The following is a 19,119-nucleotide window of genomic DNA, read 5'->3' as shown; positions in this document are numbered from 1 at the left end:
GAGCGGATACCATTTTGGTTGAGGTTTGTTTAATTTGAGTCCTAAGGGAGATTTCTCTGTGATTTATAGAGACACCATTCCGTGAAACTCCAAATATAGAAATAAAGTTACATCGTCGTTCGATTACTTCGATGTTTCTCTACAGTTCTATTTTAAGGTACACGCAAAGAGAACGAATTGCAGTGTAAGAAATGACACATGCTTTCCTGCGTAACACCATAGAGCCGTGAATCGTGTCGCGTGACACTTCGGCGAATTCTATTTTGTACGAAATTTCTATAGTCAACATCGATACACGCTGTTACCTTTCGTTACACTCTCCTTTCTTTCCTTTTTTTTTTCTTTTTTCTTTCTACCGAATTCACATCGTGCAGGAAGAATTTATCGCACGGTGAGAATTTTAACAAGTTCTCTTCTATCGAGCAATAAATCTGCGATAACCATCGATCAAAGCAAGTCAATCAACCAGTAGCTCAGCACCGAGGTCGTATAAAAACAAACAGAGGTAGAAGATTTATCGTGGATCTATCTGGATCGCGTAGATCGTAGTCAACATAAGTTAAGATATATCGTTGTATCGCACTGAATTTCTATCTATAACTTGTTAACGTTGGTCGCACGTTAATTTTTATCGACATGAAGTAGGTAATAACAATGGCCGAAAAAATAGTATCGTAAGAAATAAATTTCTGAAAAATCTTTTTACATCCTTTCTAAACAATAGTCACTCACAAAAAAAAAGGGAAAAAGATACAACGTTAAATAATCTCGCCATCTAACGTCACGCAATCGTTAAAAAATATATCCTGCTAAAAAAATCATATTCTACTTTATTCACTGCAGACCCGCTGACGAGACACGTGAACGAATACCAACAGCCGGGAACAACCAAGTCCGATCAATACGCCAGAATTTACTCTCTGTCGGTGGTGCGTTATAAGGGTAATTTCATGGAAAACGCTTCGTCTGACCACTGTCGGAATTCTCTGTACGTTTGAATCAAATCTATTTCTCGATACAGGAGAATTTGGCAAACATTGCCAACAGCGACGAGGCAATTGCAAAATTGTAACATCAACTCAATGAAACTTGTAATTACATATGTTGCAATAATAAATAACAGCCGTTCCTTGTACCGACGTTAGTCATACGTTTCTCTGACACGCACATAAAATATACTCCGAGGACACGAAACGAGACATCTAAAAGTATAGAAACGAGTCATACCCGAAATAATATCTACTAGTTTAAATATCTGTTTAGGGTGGTTTCGTTATCTTTTTAAAATCGTTTGACGAATCTCTCTATTATTGAACTTGCTCGTAATTCGTTCAAACGACGTGCAAGACACCGTCGTTGCGAGAAGCGACAGCAACACGGTGTGTTTTGCGTGCAACGCGGAGGAACGGCGACGCGTAGCGTGAGGAGAGGCAACGCGGGCTCGGCTCGAGGCTGAAAATAGCCGGAGAGCGCCGCTAGCTCGTTCGCTCGCTTCACTCCGCTCGGCATCGTGCTCCGGCAGAATCGCTCGAGCCTCGATACGAATTTCGTCGGTGGGGCCCGACCAAAAAAACGAACGATCCAGCCATCCTGAATCGTTCGACCGAATTAACCCCTGGTTCGATCCAGGTCGATCCGCAAATCGATTTCAGACAATAGTGAGTGTTACCGTTTTTTTGGTGTATAGTGTAAAAGGAAGTTTCTTTACGGTTTTTCCTTTCGTTTCTCGAGGTGAAACTTCGAGGGCAGTTTTGGTTTCTGATCGATTCGTCTGTTTCGCTATACTGTGAAGTGGCTGAAAAAAAGGCGTGCAGTTTGAAAGTAATGCGGCGTGAATTACCGGTTGCATTGCGGATACTCGACAGACCGATCGACCTCGATGCATTTGCATTTTACTGTACGCATCGAGAAGCGTATGCGTGGCTGCGTACGAGTGGGCGCGATACGCGCCACAGGCAGCTTTCTCGAAAGTTTCTGCCTGTTTTAATTACAGATACGTAGAGGCAGCTTTTCTCTTACCTTTTTCTTTCGCGACGATGTTTCCTACAACGGTGGATGAAACGCTCGATTCTTCGATCGAAGAGATCGATCGCGCACAGAGATAGGTATATTCCTTTTAGATGCACGCGACGATGCTGATCTTCCACGTAGTTCGTGTATATTCTGGCAGCGAATTTCCAAAATTGCGAAACACTCGCACGAATTCGTTCACACGGTCCCATCTCGGTAACAAGGTATATTTTCTCACTGCTGCTCCGTAAGAATTGTTCAAAGAAATATTTAGCACTAGGACAATATTAATTTCTGCTGATTCGTTGCCAATTCGTGGCAACGCGTCGCTGATTTATCGGCGGTCGTTCGTACGCACTCTCGGCGATTCCTCTCGGGATCGCGTCTCGCGACTCGCTCATACATCGTCGCGATATCCTTAACCTTCGATTAACATGTTGCCATTTCTAATTCGAGTAGAGGCACGGCCAAGCTCACACGGATCCCTCGCTCGTTTCACCGTGTGGTAAATGCATCTATTTCTGCCGGTTGCTGGAAATAGACGCGAGAATGAAACAGGTCCGAATCGTAGCGTGTGTCTGTTCGCGTCAACGTCGTCTACCATCGCGTTTGTTATCGTCGATGATATCGTTTAATTAACTGAGTAATTAAATTCGATTTGTTCGATTGATATTCGGGAACGAATATCGGTCGAGGATGAAGAACTGCTTCAAACTTGATCGAAGAGTTCGCACGAAATTGGATTTATTCCGATTCGTGAGCAAATTGGATTTCCACGGATTATTCGTAACCATTTTATGTTTGGTCTTACGTGTCGCGTGTATATATTGGTTTATAAATTCGACGCGGTTATTAGAATGAAAGAGTGCAATGGCAAAGGAATTTGTTCCAAGTGAGACGTCAGATCGTTATACCTTAAATTGTACCGGAAGTAATACGGTGAGAAGGGAGGGGGTGGAGCAGTTGCTCTAAACTATTTTTACTTAAATCCGTCACCCGTTGGATTTATATCTAAATATACGGACTTTGTTGCTGGAAGCTTTCTCCGTTTAATTGACGCACGTTTACGCATCGCCACTATAATTACGTAAATAGTAAAACCGATAATACCGTTAACAACAATGATAGCAACGCTACCGTAATTAACGCCGCAATTAGCAGTGATCGTGTATAGAAATGATACGCGGCGATTAATAACGCGTGAATGATTCATTGGAAAAATAATAGACCAAGCGATCTGCAATGCATTACGATATTTGCTAAATAATAATAATAAATAATAATGTGTGTTACGCCACGAGGCTTACCACAGGCTGTATTTTCTAACCGTCGCTCGCGGCCCTACAATGTCGCAGTCAGATCGTCTTATCTGACCGCCGAATCATATACAATGTATCGACGAGCGCATAGTTGTCGCCAAGCAGCGAGCTCTCGAAACGTCGAATTTTGTCCGTTACGTTTTCCACGCAAAAACAAACATACGTGATCATAGGCGCGAACGGTGGCGTGACCTAAGTACAGTGGGGGTCGTCTCAAAGATGAGACAAAGAAATCATCTAAAGTCGAACAGTTCCTTGTGACGCGTCGAACGTTACACATTGAATCGAATCTAACGCATGACGTCTATCTCAAGCTGCGAAGTGCGACAGGTCTCGTTATAAGCAAACCTTGACTGTTATAATTTTCGTTTTTAATTGTTGATCGTTGACTGAACTTGTTGTTTCGTTATTTTTATTAAACTTTTATCAACCAATCCAGTGTAGTTGTTCGTATGCACTCAAACCTAACCACCTCTATTCTCGTAATGGAAATAGGGGATCAATCAGTTCGTGGCGTCGGTTGTTTAATCGTAACGAGAATTTACGACTCTCGTTGACGCGTTATCTCGCGATCGCGTCTCTCCGCGAACGGTTGAAACAATGTGTGTATCTAATCTCAAAATGCACCAGGCAGAAATACTCTAGGGCACGACGATTACTCGTCTACTTTCCCAATTCAATTAAACGCGGTAAGATCCAGGCAGCCTCCCACTCTTGTTCAGCCAACTTCTACCTTCTGCGCTTTCTTTTCGACTTGGATCGTTTAAATTGGTGCGTAAGACGCAATGCAATTTCCCCTGTTTCTGGCTTCTTTTCGAGTAATAGGGTAACTTAATTAATATTTCCGATGAAATACGAAGGATCCTACAGCTTAAACACGATTCGTGCATTCGCTGTATAAATTATAAACCCAGTCAAATCTTCCGATAAATTGCTAATGAATTTCAAAAATATTTCGCGATCTTTCCCATCCCAAGGGCGTCTGAAACATTCCATGTCTCTAAACTTCTAAGATTCCGGAGCTCGATAAATTCGTGAAATATATCGAGTCGATCAAGATTGCCGGAGATACAGGGAATTCCCAAACTACTAGCCCATTTTAACCCACTTAAATCACCGAAATGAGCAGACCGTCCTGACATAAAGAAAAACAGCAACAAGGGATGGTGTATACGGGGTATCATTTTCATTACGACGGAATTTCGAGCATGCGGAATTTGATTGAAGGAAACGGGCGCTTGCGCAGGGGTTGCTGAGGTTCACGCGAGCCACTCTCCGGCCAGTAGTGGCTGATCATTGGTACGCTATCGGAGGTTAGGACGTCGTCGACACCGTGCTGGTGGTGTTGGTGTTCATCGTCGGCCAGCGCGTAAACGTTCCGCACCGGCAGCCGTGTGTGTGCCACCGGAAAGGCGAACCATGTCGAATTGTGATCGCGTGTGACCGTTCATCCGCAACCTATTGACTACGAGGCTGGAGACGGTGGACGTGCGTCGCGGAGAACCAGGCCAGACCACGACCGAGAAAAATAACGCGAGGGAGAGGTGAACTGAGCTCGGCGTCAGGCTACGTGAAAACGTACCGACGGGATGGCTGACAGCGAGGGTGGCTCCGAGCAGGATGACGTATCCTTCCTCCGTACGGTGAGTCAAATGTTTATCCGTTACTACATTAAAAATTGATAACGCAATAGGAAAATTTTTCTAGCGATTTATCTTACGATTCCAAAAAGGAATTTAACAGTTGAGCGTGACATGGACCTTTATTATCGAATGAACGTTTTTTTTTCTTTTTTTTTTCTTTTTTGTTATATTATAGTTTGATACCATGCAAACGCTGATCCAACGAGAGAAACGTTCGATGGACATTAAACGAATTACGCGATATTTTCACGTAAAAGTCGCGCGCAGAAAAGTCTTCGACTAGCTCGGATCATCACGTGGGAGCGGTCGAAAAGCGCGCGATGTTATTGAAGGATTGGACTCGGCGAAGAAAGAACGCGACATCGTAGAAGGTCGGATATGGTTCAGGCTCGAACGCAATTAGATGGCAAGCGAGTAGGTGACGTCGGGTAAATCCGCTTAAAAGGCGTTTAAAGTTAGCATTCGCGGTGTGAGCGGTGTTTACGGTGCTGTTGTCTTGCATAAAATCGCGATTTTCCGTCGCAAAGGACGAGCACGGGGGAGGGGGAGGAATTCAATGAATCGTGGAAGCACTTAAAGTTCTCATGTCAAACGACCTTGACCTCGTTCAACCCGCAAGGATCAGGCAGTAACATAGTGACCGAGAGGGTAGCTACAGCCTTGAGCTTCCGTAAGCTGCACGCGCTCGATGCTCGACTCTTTAATACCCGCCTTTAGTAAAAATATATCTCTCTGATGCACGCGGTCCTCTTATCGGGGAATATCGCCAACCAACAACACCGACACGCGTGTCCATCGATTTTTTTTTCTTCCTCCGTGTTTCTCCCTTCCTCTGTTATTTGCCTTTTCCATTTTCTGCAACATGCTGTCGTTGCGCAACGTTCTGGCCTTTTCTACGTATAAAAAAGCTTGTAAATTCGTTCCATAAAGTACAAAGTATGTTTCAGTGCGAATCTATATACGCTGAATCTCGTTTTTCGAACGCGAATTCCATGATTCGAATTTCGATACGATTCCTCGATTTTACGATAATACGACTTCTACAGGTTGCACGCGTTTCGCGTTTCAAACGGCCGATTCTTGCTTTGGAATACGCGTTACTTTGTTACGTGAGAGCATTCAAGTTTTCTTCCGGATATTCTCTTATCCTATCATCAGAATGGTATCACGGATACGATGTAAACCAGACACTTCGTGCATCGTATCGCAAGCTATCTCCTCCGCCTCGAGGAGCATCGTCGCCTCACCCTTTCTGCGAGCTTGTAGTACTTTCGCTTTGAACTTTCCGACATGGAACACCACTTTTTACCAGCCTCGCGAGCCACTGTCGTCACGCGTTTCCCAGGCGTTTTGAAGTACATTTCCAAATAGAAAATGATGAAAGGATTAGACGATAGAATCAGCTTTCTACGAGGCTTGCAGACGCATTTGGACTTCCTCCTTCTTCTTCGGGAACGCCTGTGACATCCTCTTCTACTTCCCCTTTCGACGACTGGCTTATCCACGGCTGGATTCGGTTCTTGATGAACAGTCTGTTGCGTTACATTTCTATCAAGAGAACGAACAACGTTGAAATTGCTGCCTTTAAACCTTTAGGAATTCAAGTATCAGCGGTTTTCGATCAGTGATATATACCATGAAGCCTTTATTATCCAAAGATAGTTCTACATGCAAGATATATCGATCTTATTGCTACTGAGTTGTGGTGAACTGAGATATATTTATTTATGAAAAGCATGAAAATCCTCGGTCTACGTCGAAGCTCCTATCGATCACCATTGGTACATGACACATTTTTGTAGCTTTAAAGAACTATTCGTGAGTTTGTTACAAGTAATATTCGCACGAAAATCATAAAGTGATCATAAAGCGATCGTGAAATGTTTGCGAATATCTTGCAGGCATTGTTCGCGAACTATCTTCCATGTCGCGAATACCGTTTACCAGTGAGAACGCCTACCCCGTTGCGAACCTAAAATGTTTTTCCTCAAAAACAAGACCAAATAACATCTAATTCGTAAAATAGCGTTGAGAATTGCTTTTAATTCGAAATATCGTTAGGAGGATCGTTCACGGAAACTACTCGTGACCCAGAAGTTGCACGGGGGAATCTTTGAAGAATCGCGCATCCGTAAAAGTGGTCGTCCAAGTTCCAAGGTCTCCAAGGAAATTACTATGCCACGAAGAAATATCTTAAACCAGAGGTCTTTTGAAACATGGTCCGCTATAACCGACGCTAATTACTTTTCTTTGTCGTATTTCCTTCGATATTTCCAAGGTACGAGATGCGTTTGATTAAACGAATCGAAGGAAATTACGTGCTAATGAAATTACACGATATCGCATATCCCCATCCAAAGTGTTAAGCGACTGTAAGTGGCGTTCGTGACTGGGAAGCATAACCGAATATATTTGTTCGAAGAGAAACAATGTTATCGATCGCCACCGAATTTCACGTTTTTCGCCGATAAAATATACTGCATTTTAGTAAATATGTATCGGCTGAATAAAAAAAAAAAAAAAAAAAAAAAAAAGAAGAAAGAAAGAAAATGTTTAGGGGCATGCAACGTTATATGGTTGTCATATGTTTTTGGCTGGTGTGCGACGTATCACAAATCGATTATCTCAACCGAGAAAATACATTTTTAATATTTCTTTGATCCTTTGAAGTTGAGTTCAACTATATGGGATTGCCGATTCGTTGATTAGGAAATCGTGCGAGAAACAAGTTTATCGTTGGATTCACGACGAAATTTAATCGAGACCGATCTAGTTATAGGAAAGCCAACCTCGTTTTAGAGGAACGATCGTGTCGATTCACAGATAAATGATTTTAAACACGATTCTAGCCTAGTTTATAGGATCGAACGTGTCTCACCTGTCGTCATTAGGATTTTCATAATCGAATGGTCGATCCATGTTCTATTGATGTGCCGTTATTATTAAGCTTTACTTGAAAATTTGATTATGTGTGGCCGAAATCTGAAATGTCCAAACGGTTGAAAACATTTGAAGCTTTCATCGGCTAGATTCGCTTATGTAGGAACAGAAGAATCGATAGTGTTATACGTGAATCGAGCATTAATACGATGGAGCTGATTATAGCCGAACGTTTCGTTTATCATCGACACGCAAATCAATAATTTCTATCTTTGTTATTAATCCCAGTAAAACCATCGTCTCGTCGTTTCACGTCCCCTTTACTTTATCGAGCGCCGATTAATGCGATTAAACGAAATTTATAACGACGCATTCGTTCATCCTGTTTAACGAAGACAAATATACATAATCTTTTCGAAATTATCGCTAGCCTTGCTTGGCACGAGAACGAGTCCGACGTAAATCAATTTTACCCCGCTTCGAGAAAGGACGGAAATAGGAGCGTAATTTCATTCTCCAGTGTTTTCTCTCTTTTCTTTCTCTTCCTTGCACCGTTTTCAATTTCAAAAACTCGTATAAATCGTTTAACGTAATTTCGCGAAAATATATCGGACGTACATAGAACCGCATGGATGTTATCTTTGACGGTATCCGTCCAATGAAAACGTTCGAGAACGTTGAGATGTCTCGAGAAATATAAAGATGGCTAAAAAAAAAAGTCGTGACATCGCTCACGATCCGCTGGTTCGTATGTAATGATCATTAATTAAGCTAATGGCATCGTAGAGCGCCCCTCAAAATTATCGTGCACACTTTTACGATTCGCTTACATTCACTCGTCGCTAGCGGCACGAGTGGCAACAAATAGACGATGCTGGCTAATTAAAATTAATACTAAATTGGACCGTTTAAATATGCCGTGCGTCTAGCGGACGAGCTACTTCTAGACTGTCAACTCTCTTCTTTAAGAGCGTCGTGACAGTTAATTTTAGCAATCGACGTTGCATTGTTCCGTATGATCAATACAGCTTGTGTAGGTATCTCTTCATTAAAGATTCCACGTCGAAAAGCGACCGTCCGAGTTAATAACGTGCTTCGTTTCAACGAGTACTTGCGTACGAGAACGCAAAGAACGTATCATTAACGATTCGTAACAATTGCTCGTCGATTTCGTACACAACCACGGGCCAAGTAGCCGATACGAGTGGTTTGGAAAGTGCTGAAAGCACCTCGCTGTACAATGAAGATATCGATCGGCAATTAACGACGTAATCGTTCCAATCGAAACGTTTATTCCTTTTAAACTGTGAAATTATACCTATACGATTGAAGAATGATTCTTAGTACGATGTCATGAATGGATTTGACGTATAAAGATAAATTAGTAACCTTAAACTTCACCACATCAATTTCGATGAAGGTTGCTAGATGCAAAGTGAATTTGTCGATTCATAACCGAAAGTCGAGTGATTTACATCTATTAGACGTTAGAATAAAATCGCGCCGAATTGTTGAACACTAAAATATAAACCTACCCTTGACCCGTGCTTGCAACACGTTGCAGGTTCGATCGCGGTTGCTGTCGCGGGCAGCGGAAATAATTGGTTTATTTGATTCATTATCCGTGTTCGATTGCTTCATTCTCCATAATTGAATGGAACACCGAGAAAAGTCGTGATTATACATAGATCGTAAGCGACCAAAATTCCTATATTGTTGTCCCCGTAATTTATTGATTCTACCGGAAATTATTCAACGAACAATTGAAATAGAAATTTAGGTAGAGAACATCGTCGATATTCTCGTGAAATAAATTTGCAAACATATATTTGTCTGTGAATTATTCGTGCAGCAATATTCCGCGCTCGAATGAAATACCACGAGAAATTACGATTGCAACTTGTAATCAGCCATCGATGATCCTTAGATTTTATCAGAAATTGCTCGACTGTTCTAACGAACAGCTAAAATAATTAAAATGGGATACGCCATCAACGTTGTCGTTGGACAAATTTGCAAAGGTGTTGGCAGGCCTGAATAGCAAATATACTGGACGGCCAGATGAGACTTGCGTGCCTTTCCGTATAACCCGGTAACACGTTATGTTAATTCACCCTCGAACACGTTTTTCTCATAATACGCCATGACGGCGTTCGTGTTGTACGCGTTGCGTTTGGATATGCGTGCTCTTTTTATCTGCGTGAAAAATATGTAAAGTAACGAAGCGGAACTGTCGTTACTCTTGACGTCGCGCGTACGAATTCTATATTGAGGAACAACACGGAATTTTTGCGAGCGATACGACGAGGCATGACGGGTCGTTGTTGACGATAGAAATAATTGTGTTACCATATTGCACCATTGGTCGTCGATCGCAGTGATAAAGAGCGATTGTTTAATTGCATTATCGAGCGTAAAAATTGTTTAATTGCATTATCGAGCATATTCCACGGGCCGTCGAATATGCTCCAAGACGCTAATTTGAAACGCACGGGCGAATTAGAATCGATCATTCACATCCGTTCGAAACTCTAAATCCGTCCGCGGTCATAATCTGCCGCTTTAAAAATACTTTCGCTATATTTACTTCAAAATTATCAAAGCATTCGATATGACCAGTTCGTGTACCTTTCGGTAGAAATTTTCCACATTTGCAACGATAAATTTTGAATATTTGAATGATTTGTCGTAAAATATATGGATAAAAGTTTGCATTATATTTTTTCATATATTTCTGTTTTCAAGTTCCTTAGTAGAAATTTTATATTTTAATCGTCGATAATTTCAATACTGTTGTTAAAGAATGCAATTCTAAGCGCACCGCCGTGTCGCGTCACTGTTTTATTTCAAATATATAGTACATATTGTTTAGTTAAGTTCGAACTACTTCGAAAATTCTTGTCTGCATATTTTCGCCGAATTGCGTTGTACATTGGCGGAATTGCATGATAAAACTCATTCGCGTGAGATATGACTCAGTCGAAGCCACTGTCTTATACCGAAGAATACTACCACTCCTGACTCTTAAGTAACGCTTAAGCAAAGCTTGCGTAGTAAAAACAGTGAAATCGTTTCCCTGACAATCCGCTTTGAAAGTCTTGAGAAGCGTTTCCCAGTATGCTTGTATAAAACCAGCGTCGAGCATTCCTGAGACGGTCCAAATTGGTTCTGGCACTGTGCGTAACATCTGCCGTTTGGCTCACATCATATTTTAGCGTTTCGCAAAGGTCGTCGTTGGTTCTCGTATTTCTAATGCATCAATGAATCATTTTTTAAACACAACACCTCTTCCTCTCACTACGTTGCCATTTTTTATATGTTTATTAAATAAATAAACATTTCGAAGACTGCGTTATTTCAAAAGAATTACCAAAGTTTCTATTATATAACGGTTATGCAATGCTACGAGAATTAAAGACAGATCGGCGTTTGTTAGTACTATATATTAGTTATTTCGAAAACCGAGAATTTCGAAAATTACATTATTGCAACGAAATACCATCGAAATGTATATAACATCGTTGTATATAGTATGTACACGATGCTATGGAAATCAAAAACAGATCAGCGTTTGCTAGTATTGTTTCGCGTCTCGGATAATTATATGAAAAATGATGAAAGAAAAATTGAATTCAACGATGAATCGAAATTGTAGGAGGACATGGTATGTCTGTCCTGTACCGCAACTGGTGAAAGGGTTTGCCTCGCAGCTGAGGGATTTGGTAATCGACACTGTTTCCTCGAGAATATCGCAGACAAGGTAGAATTTTTAATTAATTCGATTGTTGTATTTCGTTACGAATGTTGACAAAGTTGAGCCAAATAAACGTAGAAATTTAATACTGACCATTTTATTTACAATTGCAGAACATACCACCTGACCTGTCGCAATGCGTATTCGTAATAGAACAAGCTCTGTCGGTGAGAGCTCTGCAGGAATTGGTAACCGCCGCCGGTTCCGAGACGGTAACGTACCACTTCTTTATCACCTTTCATCGTACGATGATCCTCGTGTGTCACTGACACGATCATTCGAACGTTACGTTGTCGAAGCAACTGTTTCTTTTCTAATTTTCGTACAATCCTCCACACCGTGATATTTTTTCGTTTTCCTGTGCAGGCGTTCTTGTCATATATTTTGTTCGATAACTGTGACAACAAATAGTTGCACTATGTTTAATCCGTACGATAAACAGGACTCTCCTCTGCATCGTGCGTAAATCGATTGGTCGACGTGAATGACCTCTGTACTTAAATCACCTGCATAGGAGTGGGCCATAAAATCCATTTGATCTCATGTATCGTATACAGAAGAGATTAATCAATATCATTTATCCATATTTTTGTAAAATTGTACCAACTAAACTGAACGATGCACTTAGAAAGTAGATACCTGCGATTTTGCGAACCTATCCACCTTGTTTTTGATATACTGCGAATTGAATTGCGTTTGAATCGCTGTTATTTCCGTACCATTTTTATTCCTCGATAAGACACAACGAAATAAATTTCTGAATGCATCCGCACGTTTCCTTATCCAATAAGTGTGGCATGCGTCCATGTAGCCGTGTAACACGTCTCAAATTGTCTTTCATTTGTCCGTATTTGTTTTTATGTCCCATGTTTATGTCCAATTTTTGTTACGTCGATGCGTTGCACCTCACCGCAAAACGAGAATTTCATGCAAAACATTTTTACCTATCGACCGACATTGTAAGCGTGTTGACCGAATTTTTCTTTCTACTATTCTTTCTCTATCTATTCACGATTGACAAAGCGAAAGGATGAGATTTACAACATCTGTGTTTCTGTTTGCAGCAGCAAGAAAATTTAGTAAGTATACCTTCCGTATCGCTCTAAGACACCGTTTACGTTTACGTTTACGTTTACGTTCATGCTTGTGAGTAACGTCGTTTGCCTGCACCGATCTTTTCATTCTTTCTCTTTTCTCTTCCATTTTGGTTATTCTTTTCTTTCCTCCTCGTTGAAATTTCTTTCTTCAATTATGCATCTTTCTATCTTATGTTTAAATACTGACACAGTTACGTTGTATGCTGATCGCGCGAATTTCTATGACTGCGTATTTTTCTCTTTTACGTTCAATTAACATACAATCAATTTACGCATTTATTTTTTCGATCGTACGAGCATGAATACATGCCTGCCATTGACATTCATTCGTTAACAATCATTATTTATGGCCTTCTCTTATCGGTATGCTTGTGTACTTATTTTATGTTTCTTTTTTTTCTCTCTCTCTCTCTCTCTCTCTTTAATCCGTTTTCGATCTACGTGTATCTCAGGCCTCCTATATGTTTCATCTAATTGCTAGAACATCGTTCCGTAATTTTAGGGAAAGGGCACTGGATCTGGACACAGAACGTTATTGTATGGCAACGCTATTTTACTGAGGCATCAAAACAGCGACATGGTAAACAATTGCATCTTTTTTCGCACGTAATTGATAAACGCATCATCGTTTGATCGTCATTTTCACAAGAACTGACTGTTTCGTTTACAGTATTTGGCGTGTTTATCGACCAGCTCGTCCAACGACAAGTTGGCTTTCGACGTAGGTCTGCAACAGCATTCTCAAGGTTAGCCGAAGGAACGCGATCGAATTAATATCAACTAATATCAATTCCTGTCGTGTTTACGTGTACGTAATACGATTGATGATTTAGGTGAGGCGTGTTGGTGGACTGTGCATCCAGCATCGAAGCAGAGGTCAGAGGGTGAGAAGGTTCGAGTCGGTGATGACCTTATTCTGGTATCTGTGGCCACCGAGAGATACTTGGTAAGCAACACAAACAGAAAACAATAATATTTTCCAGTAATATTCCCAATAGCTCCATTCACAATGATATTTATTAAGCATCGCATTGAAATAAACAAATATTTTGTTGTCTCATCGTCAGTTCATTAAAATACGCACTACCTTGAAAATTAATCTCGTCCACATTTATCTAGCACACAACAAAAGAAAACGACTTATCAGTGGTTAACGCCTCGTTCCACGTAACTCACTGGTCGGTACAACCTTACGGCACTGGAATCAGCCGGATGAAATACGTTGGTTACGTATTTGGCGGCGACGTTCTACGATTTTTTCACGGTGGCGACGAATGCCTCACTATACCGTCAACATGGGGCACAACACCGAGTCAAAAGTAAGTGTTAAAAATTCAACCCCTTCCTCTATCCCTTTAGACTAAAAAAACCGTATGCACCAAAATAACTATTTTTATGCAAGTTCATATTTTTGTAAACAGAACTAAACAAAAGATGTAGCTTGAACGGAAATTTGTTTCATCCACTGAGCATCATAACGAATACTATATTTCGAACGTTTTATATATTTTTGCATATAGTATGCATTCTAATTTGCATCTTTAAATATCTCACAATGTACAATCCGATTGCGCTTCACACTATCATATTGTCGCATTCATTGTTGGAAGGAAAATTCTTCTCGAGAAAATTAATTACAACTTGTTATTTATTTATTTTCGAAATCGTCGCGTTGATTCCACTAGAGATAATCGTTTCTATGGATAATTCGATTAGCGCAGCTAAAGCTACATATGGCTTCTAGTAGTTAATATATTGCTTACAGTATAGTGGTCTACGAGGGAGGCAGCGTAATGAGTCAAGCTCGATCTCTATGGAGACTGGAGCTGGCAAGAACTAAATGGGCCGGTGGTTTTATCAACTGGCTGCATCCGATGAGGATCAGACACTTGACAACTGGACGTTACCTTGGTGTTAAAGAAAACAACGAACTGTACCTGGTCGATAGGTAGATATCTATTAATAGGTATTAATAGGAAAGTTCAAAGGTCAAGTCGAACGTCGTGCCAATAATCGTAAGTTACATAATTATGTTCTGTGTTTGAAGAAACGAGGCAACGACCGAGACTTCAACGTTTTGGTTACGTCAAGAGAAGGATGATCAGAAGATCATTCTCGAGGATAAGGACCTCGAAGTTATCGGTACACCGATCATCAAGTATGGTGACTCGACTGTTATCATGCAGCACGCTACTACTTGCCTCTGGGTCTCGTACAAGGTATACATTAATAATAATTTCTTTCTTCTTCTATTTTCTTATATTTCTTATATTTCTTTGATTCTTATATTCAAGCAAGTGAATTATTTAAACGAAAAAGTAAAGATACACTCCTGCACAAAACTTTTAGGACAGTTTAATAATTCATAAAAGCTGATCTTTACTTCAGAACTGGAAAAATTAAGTATCTAAACGAAATGAACTTGCGAAAATATATAAAATGTCCAAACTAAAACGTTTATTACTATATTTACTAAACGTAAGAAGTCTATCCATACGTAAATTCCAAATTCATATGCATTCTCTTTTTTATTTTTTACACTCATAACTCCTAACTATTGAGATAACTCATCTTGATGTACGTACACGCATCTACAGTCAAAACACATATATATTATTCGTTGGGGTGGATTAAACTTGACTTTGATTGATTTTGATCTATATCATAGTCGTACGAGACGAAGAAAAAGGGTGTGGGCAAAGTGGAGGAGAAGCAAGCCGTCCTTCACGAAGAAGGAAAGATGGACGATGGTTTGGACTTCTCTCGGTCTCAAGAAGAAGAGTCCCGGACAGCTCGTGTGATACGAAAGTGCAGCAGTCTGTTCACACAGTTCATCACGTGAGTGTCTATCGTTCGATCGATACTGTAATTTCTCCACATTAAAGTATGCAATTAAAAATGGTAGAGGCTTGGATGGAAGCGTACAGAGCCGTTACAAACCGAATGATAAATTAACGTGGACAGGCAGATCGCTAAAAGGACCGAATATGTTTTAGAGGCCTAGAGACGCTGCAAGTAGATAGAAGAGCGTCTATGTTCTTCCAAAATGTGAATCTGAACGAAATGGTGATGTGTCTGGAAGACTTGATTAATTATTTTGCTCAACCCGAAGACGACATGGGTAAGCAAACTATTATGATCGCAGAAACGCTATTATTACAGTAGATTGACGTACTCTAACGATTTATGTAGAGCACGAAGAGAAACAAAACAGATTCCGCGCTCTGAGAAATCGTCAAGACCTGTTTCAAGAGGAAGGTATATTGAACTTGATACTCGAAGCCATCGACAAGATCAACGTGATTACGTCGCAAGGTTTCCTCGTGGCACTTTCGGGAGACGAGAGTGGTCAAGCTTGGGATCAAATATCAGGATACCTGTATCAACTATTGGCAGCTATTATCAAAGGAAATCACACAAACTGCGCGCAATTTGCTAACAGCAACCGTTTGAACTGGTTGTTCAGTCGACTCGGATCGCAGGCTTCCAGCGAAGGCACTGGAATGTTGGACGTGCTTCATTGCGTTCTTATCGACTCGCCCGAAGCTTTAAACATGATGAGGGTAAGCGTTATAACGAGTTAAACGTACGATAAAATATTTGAAATCCTACAATCTCGATGAACTTCTATATCTTCACAGGACGAGCACATTAAAGTCATCATTTCCTTGTTGGAGAAGCACGGAAGAGATCCAAAAGTCTTGGACGTACTTTGCTCGCTGTGCGTGGGTAACGGTGTGGCTGTTCGATCTTCGCAGAACAACATCTGTGACTTCTTGCTGCCAGGAAAAAATCTCCTTCTTCAAACGCAACTGGTCGATCACGTGGCTAGCGTTAGACCGAACATATTCGTCGGTAGAGTCGAGAACTCGGCGCTTTATCAGAAGTGGTACTTCGAAGTCACCGTTGACCACATCGAGCAGACCACGCACATGATGCCGCATTTGAGAATAGGATGGGCGAACACTGCTGGGTAAGTCAATAAATGACAGGCCATTGAGTAGTGTTATTGGCATTCACTGATAGTGAAAATCATTTCAAATCGTCTCATTGATACTCGTGGTCCTTTTAAGGCTGTGTAGGTTTTATCAAATATCAACTCGAGGTCATTTCAGGGAATTCGCTTCTTTGATACCAACTAAATGTATCAAAGTTACACAAAATATCATTACGTCATTGATACTTAAGATAATCTTAAGCTTGTTTTATAGCTGCCGAACTTATGAATGAATCGCTCAACGTCGCTAAGAAAATAGTCCAACCAATAAAATTACCCATAAATATAACTGTGCTTATTTTACGGGAAAAGAAATATACATAGAGTCGCAATGGAGAATTCTTCAATCTGATTTAACACTTATTTATCTGTTCCTGCGAAGGTACATGCCATACCCCGGTGGTGGCGAGAAATGGGGTGGAAACGGCGTTGGCGACGACCTCTATTCATTCGGTTTCGACGGTGCACATCTATGGACCGGTGGTAGAAAAACTCAAGTTGTTCAGAATGTCACAGAACCTTACATCAGAAAGAGCGACGTGATCGGATGTGCATTGGATCTTACAGTGCCCATAATCACTTTCACCTTCAACGGAGCACCTATCATGGGATCCTTCCGAAATTTCAACCTCGATGGCATGTTCTTCCCCGCAATCAGCTGCTCGTCCAAACTATCCTGTAGATTCCTGTTAGGTGGTGACCACGGCCGACTCAAGTTTCAACCGCCAGAAGAATTCTCACCTTTGGTGGAAAGCTTACTACCGCAGCAAATTCTATCTTTGGATCCCTGTTTCTACTTTGGAAACATGAACAAGGTGGTCCTAGCTGGTCCATGGCTGGTCGAGGACGACACAGCTTTCGTCCCAGCTCCAGTCGACACATCTATGATCAATTTACCATCTTATGTCGAGCAAATCAGAGATAAACTAGCTGAGAATATCCACGAGATGTGGGCAATGAATAAAATCGAAGCTGGTTGGATATATGGAGAACATAGAGACGATATGAGAAAGATTCATCCATGTATCGTTCAGTTTGAACGATTACCAGCTGCAGAAAAACGTTACGACACACAGTTGGCGGTGCAAACACTGAAGACTGTTCTAGCCTTGGGATATTATATCACGATGGATAAACCACCCTCTAGAATAAAGACTCTGAGGCTTCCGAATGAACCCTTCCTACAAAGCAGCGGATATAAACCAGCACCACTCGATCTTAGCGCCATTACACTCACGCCAAAGATGGAAGAACTGGTAGACCAGCTTGCAGAGAATACTCATAATTTGTGGGCAAAGGAAAGGATTAGTCAGGGATGGACTTATGGTCTGAACGAGGATTCTGAGATGAGAAGGAGCCCCCATTTGGTACCCTACCCGAAGGTGGACGAAGCGATCAAGAAAGCTAATCGTGACACCGCCAGTGAAACTGTGAGGACACTTTTGGTTTATGGATACATGTTGGAACCACCTACTGGAGAACAACACGAAGGTGAAAGATATTAAAATATTGGCAAATCCTGTTTTATTCTAGAGTAGTCTAATAATAGAATTTTCATAATCGAGATTTCCGAGCGTGGGTCGTGTTCTTGAGAAAAAGATATGTTCCGATGTTTTGCCAGGATTTTAACTAGCTCCGTTAGCAACGTCAGTCTTTATTTTGGAAATTTTGCAATACCAAGTCGTGAAGATCTCAAATCTTCGATCGACCTAATAGTAAAATAAAATCTTATTAAATTATTTACCTCCATACGTTTGTTCTTACAGCGCTGCTGTTGGAAGCCAACAGGTTACGACAACTATACTTCAGAACATATCGCGTTGAGAAACACTACGCAGTCAGTAGCGGAAAGTGGTACTTCGAGTTCGAGGTGCTGACAGCTGGCCCTATGCGAGTCGGTTGGGCAAAGGCTGACTGCTCTCCCGGCAATATGCTGGGAAGCGACGAATCTACTTGGGCTTTTGACGGCTATAACGTAAGTGTTGCTTGATTCAATCCAATAGATTTTCAAGCTCGAGCAGTTTATTATTAAAGACACTGAACTCGCGTAAACGAAAAAATAAAAGAATAAAATTCACGTACGTCGAATTATGCATCGCAGATAAATTTGTTCGAATGGTTTCGACAATGTTCACGGTAAGGATAGATGTTTGTCCATGAAATAGATTCTAAATGCATCATAAGCTGACAGGCCATAAATAATTGATACCAATCGTAAATATCAGGTAACTAAAGTACACGCCGGTATCCACGAGTCATTTGGTCACAGATATCAAGTGGGCGACGTAGTTGGATGTTTCATTGACGTCGCAGACCGAACGATCAGTAAGACTCCAATTTTTCCAATAATTCGATCTGCAGGCCCACCATTTTTTGAGTTTTCTCGTCACTACTGTTGTCTTTGTCTCTATATGTTCTT

The 19,119-nt window shown here is 41.0% G+C and overlaps 1 protein-coding gene across 11 annotated transcripts in view; it reads left to right on the top strand.

Moving 5' to 3' along the window:
* Positions 1-1,490: 1,490 nt before the first annotated feature.
* Positions 1,491-19,119, top strand: part of LOC100643070 (ryanodine receptor) — a 41,977-nt gene continuing 24,348 nt past the window's right edge. For 6 of the 11 annotated variants that reach the window (XM_048414143.1, XM_048414163.1, XM_048414153.1 and 3 more), the window contains exons 1-18: positions 1,491-1,658; positions 4,576-4,972; positions 11,508-11,612; positions 11,720-11,818; positions 12,671-12,685; positions 13,206-13,283; positions 13,374-13,449; positions 13,537-13,649; positions 13,823-14,022; positions 14,469-14,651; positions 14,751-14,922; positions 15,372-15,541; positions 15,700-15,824; positions 15,896-16,266; positions 16,345-16,676; positions 17,083-18,191; positions 18,467-18,675; positions 18,926-19,025. In XM_048414143.1, coding sequence (XP_048270100.1) covers positions 4,919-4,972; positions 11,508-11,612; positions 11,720-11,818; positions 12,671-12,685; positions 13,206-13,283; positions 13,374-13,449; positions 13,537-13,649; positions 13,823-14,022; positions 14,469-14,651; positions 14,751-14,922; positions 15,372-15,541; positions 15,700-15,824; positions 15,896-16,266; positions 16,345-16,676; positions 17,083-18,191; positions 18,467-18,675; positions 18,926-19,025 — 3,511 coding nt within the window. In that variant the 5' untranslated portion in view covers positions 1,491-1,658; positions 4,576-4,918. The remainder of the gene's footprint in view (positions 1,659-4,575; positions 4,973-11,507; positions 11,613-11,719; positions 11,819-12,670; positions 12,686-13,205; positions 13,284-13,373; positions 13,450-13,536; positions 13,650-13,822; positions 14,023-14,468; positions 14,652-14,750; positions 14,923-15,371; positions 15,542-15,699; positions 15,825-15,895; positions 16,267-16,344; positions 16,677-17,082; positions 18,192-18,466; positions 18,676-18,925; positions 19,026-19,119) is intronic. The other 5 variants (XM_048414172.1, XM_048414168.1, XM_048414167.1 and 2 more) reach the window with 3 other exon arrangements.

The sequence above is a fragment of the Bombus terrestris genome, chromosome 2 (assembly GCF_910591885.1).
Source record: "Bombus terrestris chromosome 2, iyBomTerr1.2, whole genome shotgun sequence".
Lineage (NCBI taxonomy): Eukaryota > Metazoa > Arthropoda > Insecta > Hymenoptera > Apidae > Bombus > Bombus terrestris.
Note: the sequence above shows the minus strand (reverse complement) of the source record. Positions and strands in the feature narration are given on the sequence as shown.